This window comes from Apteryx rowi, unplaced genomic scaffold, assembly GCF_003343035.1.
Source record: "Apteryx rowi isolate R43461 unplaced genomic scaffold, aptRow1 scaffold_120, whole genome shotgun sequence".
NCBI classification, from domain to species: Eukaryota; Metazoa; Chordata; class Aves; order Apterygiformes; family Apterygidae; genus Apteryx; species Apteryx rowi.
In genome coordinates this window covers 1042871-1050571 of record NW_020447420.1, presented here as the reverse complement: position 1 = coordinate 1050571, position 7701 = coordinate 1042871, and the positions used below count along the sequence as shown (strand labels likewise).

Below are 7701 nucleotides of genomic sequence, written 5' to 3'. Positions count from 1 at the left end.
GGCCCCGCGGGGGGGGGAGGGGGTAGAGTCCCCGGAAGCGGGGGGAGCAGGTCCCGGCGCCGCCTGACGGCCTCCCCTGTCGCCGCAGCGTGGGCGTTTTCAAGAACGGCCGGGTGGAAATCATCGCCAACGACCAGGGCAATCGCATTACGCCGTCCTACGTGGCGTTCACGCCCGAGGGGGAGCGCTTGATCGGCGATGCGGCCAAGAACCAGCTCACCTCCAACCCCGAGAACACCGTGTTCGACGCCAAACGGCTCATCGGCCGCACGTGGAACGACCCCTCGGTGCAGCAGGACATCAAGTACCTGCCGTTCAAGGTGTGCCCCGAGCCGGGGGGGGATGGAGGGGGGGCTGGCCTTTGATCGGAAGAGGAGTTGTAAATGCTGCTTTATGTATCACTTGCCCGGGGAAGCAATTGAATTGTAGAACTCTTTCGAGTTACCCTGCAGTTTTGTAGTCTTCCTGAGAGGTGCTATGGTACAGCGAGGTGGCTGAGGGGTGTAGAATTCCTATTYTTAGGGTTACAGAAAGCTAATGTTCAAATTAATGTTGGTCACAGAGGATCTGCTAACCCTTCATAAGGACAAAAACAAATAGTCTGATATTAGGAATAATTTCATGAATTGTTGGAATGTGACTACACTTTGTGTTTCTCAGGTTATTGAAAAGAAAGCCAAGCCTCATATTCAAGTTGATGTTGGTGGTGGACAGACAAAAACATTTGCTCCTGAAGAAATTTCTGCTATGGTTTTGACAAAGATGAAAGAGACTGCAGAGGCTTACCTAGGGAAGAAAGTAAGTAAATGAGTGCTACTTGCAAGAATTTAAAGCAGTAGCTTTACAAAACTAAAGATAACTGAGCTAAATCTGTGGTCTAACTCTACACTTGTAAACTCCTGTTCTCATTCTCTCTTGTGCAACCCAATTGCACGGGCTTTGGGGGGTTTTACTAATATTTGGAGAACAATGAACTTGTATCAATGTTACAAAGGTCACTTTGAAGTTACATTTTTTTTTTCCTTCATTTTTATTCCTTATTCAGGTTACCCATGCTGTTGTTACAGTGCCAGCCTACTTCAATGATGCTCAGCGTCAGGCTACAAAAGATGCTGGTACTATTGCTGGATTGAATGTGATGAGAATTATTAATGAGCCGTAAGTAGCCTTAACTATTTGGGGAAGGGGGGGGAGTAGTAAGAAGCAAAGTTTCCTAACTTGGTTATTCTCCATGCAGAACAGCTGCTGCCATTGCTTATGGATTGGACAAGAGAGAGGGTGAGAAGAATATCCTTGTATTTGACTTAGGTGGTGGAACTTTTGATGTCTCCCTCCTCACAATTGACAATGGAGTCTTTGAAGTTGTGGCTACTAATGGAGATACTCACCTGGGTGGAGAAGACTTTGACCAACGTGTTATGGAGCACTTCATCAAACTCTACAAAAAGAAAACTGGAAAAGATGTCAGGAAGGATAACAGAGCTGTGCAGAAGTTAAGACGGGAAGTGGAGAAGGCGAAGCGAGCTTTGTCATCTCAGCACCAGGCCAGAATTGAAATCGAATCCTTTTTTGAAGGAGAGGATTTCTCCGAGACACTGACTAGGGCCAAGTTTGAGGAACTCAACATGGTAAGTATACAAAGATAGTTGCCCTAGCTTAGTTCTAAATTGGTAGCTTGTCACTACTTGGGAATGTGTAGCATTTCATATTGCAATTTTGTTATTTTTTTGAGCAGAGTATAAATCTGCTACTTGCACTGAGAAGCAAGAAGCTACCCCTTCCCAGGGTAACTAGGAAGGGGAGGGTGGGTTTACTATAAGCCAGTTGAGATGCTCTTGTTCTTTAGTGGTGTTTTTTGTACCTTAAGGCTGTGTAATTAGAGGCTAAATGTAGGTAATAGTCTTACTGTCTCCCTTTGTGTCCTCCTAGGATTTGTTCCGTTCTACTATGAAGCCTGTTCAGAAAGTTCTTGAAGATTCTGACCTAAAGAAATCTGATATTGATGAGATAGTTCTTGTTGGTGGCTCTACTCGCATCCCAAAAATACAGCAACTTGTTAAAGAATTCTTCAATGGCAAGGAGCCTTCTCGTGGCATTAATCCAGATGAAGCTGTAGCTTATGGTGCAGCTGTTCAGGCTGGTGTTCTGTCTGGGGACCAAGATACAGGTAAGTAACAGTTTCACTGTGACTTCAAGAGACTATTGGCTCTGAACAGTCATAATGGCTATTGACACAAATGCAGTAAGAAGAGAACTGAGTTAGGTTTCCTTTTCCAGCCCTTAGAATCCTAAGGCTGCTTAAGGGCTTAGTTTATAGTGATAGGATGTTGTACCTCTTTAAAGAGGATCTGAGGCTGTATCACATTCTTACCCTTTATCTGTTTTAGGTGACTTGGTGTTGCTTGATGTGTGTCCTTTGACACTTGGCATTGAAACAGTTGGAGGTGTAATGACTAAATTGATCCCAAGAAATACTGTTGTTCCCACAAAGAAGTCTCAGATCTTCTCCACAGCTTCTGATAACCAGCCAACTGTGACCATCAAGGTTTATGAAGGTAAGTGCTGCCTGTGAGAGACCATGTGAACAGCTGAAAAATGCCTCAAGTCTTTCATGCTTGCTACTGCCTTGTTACAAAGGCTGTAGTGTATATGCTAAGTTTGCTAATCTCTATCTCCTTATAGAGGAGCAACAGAGTAACGGCACTGCCTCTGGCTGTTTAACAGCTGACTGTAGCTGCTCTGATCAAGTTTCTTGAGCTGCATCAAAAGCTGCTAGTATATTTTTCAAATATGGCTGTTTTTCCTGAGGTCACAGTTTAGAACCTCTTCAAGTAAGAGGTGATGCTGTAGGTGTRTAAATAGATTGGAGTCAGTTTCAAAGTTTAACTTCAACTCTAAAATACCTGTAGCTTAGAGCTAGTGCTTCAGGAAAAAGTRCAAAACACCTAGGTAAGAAGAAAAACTTGTCACAACTAATTCTGTCTCTTCTAGGTGAGCGTCCTCTTACCAAAGATAATCATCTCCTGGGAACTTTTGATCTGACGGGAATTCCTCCTGCTCCTCGTGGTGTCCCACAGATTGAAGTTACCTTTGAAATAGATGTGAATGGGATCCTCCGTGTTACAGCTGAAGACAAGGGCACTGGGAACAAAAACAAGATCACAATTACAAATGATCAGAATCGGCTGACACCAGAAGAGATTGAGAGAATGGTTAATGATGCTGAGAAGTTTGCTGAGGAAGACAAGAAGCTTAAAGAACGTATTGATGCCAGGAATGAGTTGGAAAGCTATGCCTATTCCCTGAAGAATCAGATTGGGGACAAAGAGAAGCTGGGTGGTAAGCTGTCATCTGAAGACAAAGAAACAATAGAGAAGGCTGTAGAAGAAAAGATTGAGTGGCTTGAAAGCCATCAAGATGCTGACATAGAAGACTTCAAAGCAAAAAAGAAGGAGCTGGAGGAAGTTGTTCAGCCAATTGTTAGCAAGCTCTATGGAAGTGCAGGCCCTCCCCCTGGTGAAGAAGAAGCAGGAGAGAAGGATGAATTGTAGATACTGGCATCTCTGAATGTAGTGTGTGTATATATTGGACTCAGGAACACTTGTTTAAACTATTGAACTCTAATTTGGAATGTAATTTTGAATCTTCACTCATGAGTGGAGCTGGAAATGCTAGCCCAAAGTGGCTGTTTACTGCTTTTCATTAGCAGTTGCTTGATGCTTGGGGAGGGCAGGGTAGTGGGGGTGGGAGTGTAAATGAAAAGTGGGTTTAGAAGTATTCACAGTGGAAGTATTCTATTTAACAACTGGGTCATGTGCATTTGGTGTAGAATTTTTCTACCTGAAGTGACCACAATAAATTTGTTATTTACACTGGATTTTGTTCTGGCTTGTATTTTCTATTGCATAGCAGCACCAGCTAGCTTTACCAGAATATGAATTCTAACTAAATAGTTCAGATCATCTATTGATGTAGTAGTTCTTCAAGGTGAGATTTTTTTTTTCAGAGGATTGTTTTAATTAGCTCTGCCCTGTGGTAGGTCTGTTAACTATGATACAAGTCAGCTTTATGCCTGAAGTCCTTGAAGTCTCTTTGGCTTTGATACTTAGCCCCACAGTCTCCTGTGGGAGAGGTGATAACAGTAGGCATGTGAAGAGATCTGAGTCGGTTTCAAAGTGTAATTTTAACTTTGAAATATCTACAGCTTAAAGCTAGTGCTTGTATTATGTAATACAAAAACAATAACAAATAGACTGGCTTTAAAGCCAAACTTCTAAGCTTTCACTGATTAGTCTGTATTTGAGTTTCCCTAGCTTTAGCTGATGAGTACAGTTCTAGAATACTGTAATTCTGTATTTGGACATTAACTCTGCTCATTAAACCTGAGAGCACTTAACCTGTTCTGTAGTGAAGGACAGTTTTAGCTCTTCTGCTGGTGTTCAAGTTCTGGGGGTGAGGAAGGGATGTTCTCTTAAAGGGTGGCAAATGCAAATCTTTTAGAGCTCTGAAGGAAAACTGACTACTACTGTATATGCATAGAGGTATAGTGCTGTGCTTAAAACTGACTATACTTGCATGGTGTAATAAATTTTTCTAAGGGGGGAGTAGGYTAGCCTGATTAATAGTAAAAGGTTGGGGGGGGTCTCTCCTTGGTTGTGCAGCTTCCCTGGAACCTGGAAAATAACTTTCCTCCCCCCTGGAAAGGTAGGATGTGACTTGAGCAATAGCAGAACTGATCTTTTCAGTTTGAGTAAGAGGTTTTTATTCCCTTGATAGAACTGTAAATGTAAAGAATGCCCTGCAGGGGGGGAACCAAGCTTATTTACAAGTGCACAATTTTAATACCCTGTTAAAATCCTARAGCTTTTGGGTCTTGGTCATAAACTACAAATCTTCTGATACTTGAAGACCACTGTGTATCAGTTACATGTTCTAAAAAGTTTGCTCCTTCAAAAGCAGGTCTTTATCTGATGACACAATGATCCTTTAGTAAGTGATAACATAGCTTTTAAGCCATATTTATATGGCTGCTTACATGCAGAGAAAGGCCAGGGCACTTCAAGGGTGGTTAGCACAGTACCATCCATTTGAGGGTAAGAACTTGTTTATTGGAGAGAGTGAACTTCAGTTACAGCCACTGCTGTAAGAACCCTGTTCAGAGAAGTGGTTGATGCTGTAAGGGATTGCAGACACTATTCAATCAGACTTACAATGCAGTCCCTGTGTATTTCCCCTTGAGTATTCATCCCACCAAATATTAACAGCAGGTGCATCACCAGGTCTTCAGCACTTGCTTTCTCCTTTTGGCTCTTCTGGAGGGGGTCAGCTGTGTCACTGACTGACACAGTTGCTCCCTGCCCAGTTTCGTCTTCACAAGTGACAGCTTCTGCATCACCGCTCTCACTGCTGGYACAAGCCTGCCAGGGAATGACGCACATGGAATGGTCCAGCCTTCCAGGGGGCAGCGGGGAATCAAACTGTAGGAGTGTCCACTGTTGCTTCTCTGCAGTACAATAAATACACATAACTTTTTTAGCTAGCTTCACAGACTTAAAAAGAATGGGGGAACAGTGATATTGCTAGTTGCAGACTAGTTTGCAATTACATATCTTTAAAAAAAGCAGTAGAGCTAATTAATTTCAACATTGAGTGTTATACTGGTGTAATTCCAGTGCAAAGAAACTAAGATGAAACCCAAGAATTGCAGGGGTAATATATTTTCAAACAGACTAGTATTTACCATTGCACAGCTGAGAAAAATCCCCTACCTATGTGATACTTGTATGTAGTGTCTAGTGCCCCATCTGGATCTATTCCACCAAAAATGTATAAGTGGTCTTTAAACACAGCTGATGAGTGAGCAGCCCGTCCTCCTGGGACATCACCAGTGGCTGATATCTTAACCCATTTCATGTCATCTGTTGGAGAAAAACAGTATGTATCAGTAGTTACGCTTTACAAAAAAAAAAATCTCAAKTTTTTTTAATGTAAATGTGATGATAGTACAACATCTCTGAAATATTTCAGGGAAACTACCCCAATATATGGATTTCCTCTATTTTAAAAGAGGGTTCACTGTAGGGTTTTGCTTTCCAGAGTTCAGACCACAAACAATGCTATTTCTTTTACAGCCAAACATCCAAACTCAGCTGCAGGTTATCAGATACTATTCTGCAAAAGTAGGAGGATGGTGTGGTTTTGAGTAAAGCTGAAAAGATGGCAATATACAAAGACTTTTCCTCCTGAGGAGTGTAACACATTTCCCTTCCCACGAAACAGGGCTGCCTGGCATTAATTAAATTCATGCTTTTTGCATTAATGTTTGTATTTCTCATATCAAGGAAAGCCAGTGTTATTAGAGACTTTCACACACTGTTTCACAGGCAAATGCCCCACTGGCAACAAGGGAGAGTTCCTCCTGCTTGAGAATGAACAGATAAGCCTGTGTAACTCTTTTCCCGCATGCTTACCTTGGCGGAAAGAGCAAAAGTAGAGTACCTCATCCTGCATCCAGCTTCCTGAAGCATATCTACTGCATTTAAGAACTGATCTTTTAGAAAAAAGGTCTCCCTGAAAGCAAAATACATCATGCAATAGCTATTGCTCTAAAGGTACCTATAGCCATACTCACTTATATCAATGCAGAACAGATCATTGTAAAAAATATCACCAGCTAAACCTCCATGTATGAAAAGTTTGGTCCCAACTGCAACCACCACATGTCCATGCCGAGGAGAAGGGGGATCACCATGAACATCTGGCTGGGACCAAGTCAAGGTGGCTAAAAATGGGAGTACATATGCATTAGGAAGAGAACTCTGGAAGCTCCACAAAGCAGTGACCCAGGACCCCTGCTGAGGCTTCCCGAGGAAGTGTTTCCAGCAGGGTCAGAGAAGCGTTAATGCCGTACTACAAAGCACAAGTAAGTCCTCAGAGGGAGTTCTGCGTGCAATTTGGATCACCCAGAAGCAGGCAAGATTGAACCAATCTGGAAGGCAAACTTTCTGGTGCATAAAGGGCCCCATGAGAATGAATGGGCCAACACCAACGGAGCCTGGGACGAGCAGTGCCGCGCGATGCTACCAGGGAAAGGAAACAGCTGCTGGGCAACTATGTCAACCCACTCTGACCTCCCTTTGCATTTCCACCCCACACCTGTACACTGCTATATCGGCCCGAATTCCCAGTGCCTACATAGAGCTGCGCACGCGTCAATCACACATAACATTCACCGACCTATTTAAACTTGCAGCCAAAGCAGGAGCCCAGTATTTCCATCTCTGATTAAACCTGAAACGCAAGCCTCCCACGCRACAGACGATGAACTCGGCAGCTTGGCGTAAGGGCCCTTCCCGTGCGCAGCGGTACCTGTGTCGAACACGTGGAGCTGTTGGTCCTGCACGGGTTCGGCTCCTCTCTCGCCCCCTCCAAACACGTACAGGCGGTCTCCTATGACCGCCGAGGACGTGTGAAAGGTCCGAGGCAGCGGCTGAACGCCGGTCACTTCGGGACTCTCCCAGGTCCCTATTTCTAATTGAGAGAGGTCATTAAGGGTTTCAGGCGGACGCCCGGCAGCCGGGAGGCGCCGAGAGCGCCGTTCGCGAGGGCGCCGGGCGCGGCACTCACCGGGGTCCAGCACCTGCACGCAGCCCCGGTTGCCGGCGCGGTCGGCGCCGCCGAAGACCCAGAGGCGCGGCGGGC

At 44.3% G+C, this 7701-nt stretch overlaps 2 protein-coding genes across 3 annotated transcripts in view; one reads left to right on the top strand and one right to left on the bottom strand.

Annotated features, from left to right (window-relative positions):
- Window positions 1–3877, top strand: part of HSPA5 (heat shock protein family A (Hsp70) member 5) — a 4190-nt gene extending 313 nt beyond the window's left edge. Inside the window, exons 2-8 of one of the 2 annotated variants that reach the window (XM_026090571.1) lie at window positions 82–320; window positions 661–798; window positions 1046–1158; window positions 1238–1628; window positions 1930–2167; window positions 2388–2555; window positions 2992–3877. In XM_026090571.1, coding sequence (XP_025946356.1) covers window positions 82–320; window positions 661–798; window positions 1046–1158; window positions 1238–1628; window positions 1930–2167; window positions 2388–2555; window positions 2992–3551 — 1847 coding nt within the window. In that variant the 3' untranslated portion in view covers window positions 3552–3877. Of the gene's footprint in view, window positions 1–61; window positions 321–660; window positions 799–1045; window positions 1159–1237; window positions 1629–1929; window positions 2168–2387; window positions 2556–2991 lie in introns of those variants that run through there. The other variant, XM_026090564.1, reaches the window with a different exon arrangement.
- Window positions 3878–5086: 1209 nt separating this feature from the next.
- RABEPK (Rab9 effector protein with kelch motifs) lies at window positions 5087–7699 on the bottom strand (the record flags this gene model as incomplete). Its single annotated transcript, XM_026090472.1, has 5 exons — window positions 5087–5503; window positions 5769–5918; window positions 6632–6781; window positions 7369–7530; window positions 7627–7699. Coding segments are annotated over 5 exons (846 nt in total), but the record flags the coding sequence as incomplete, so codon positions are not given.
- Between the last annotated feature and the right edge of the window lie 2 nt (window positions 7700–7701).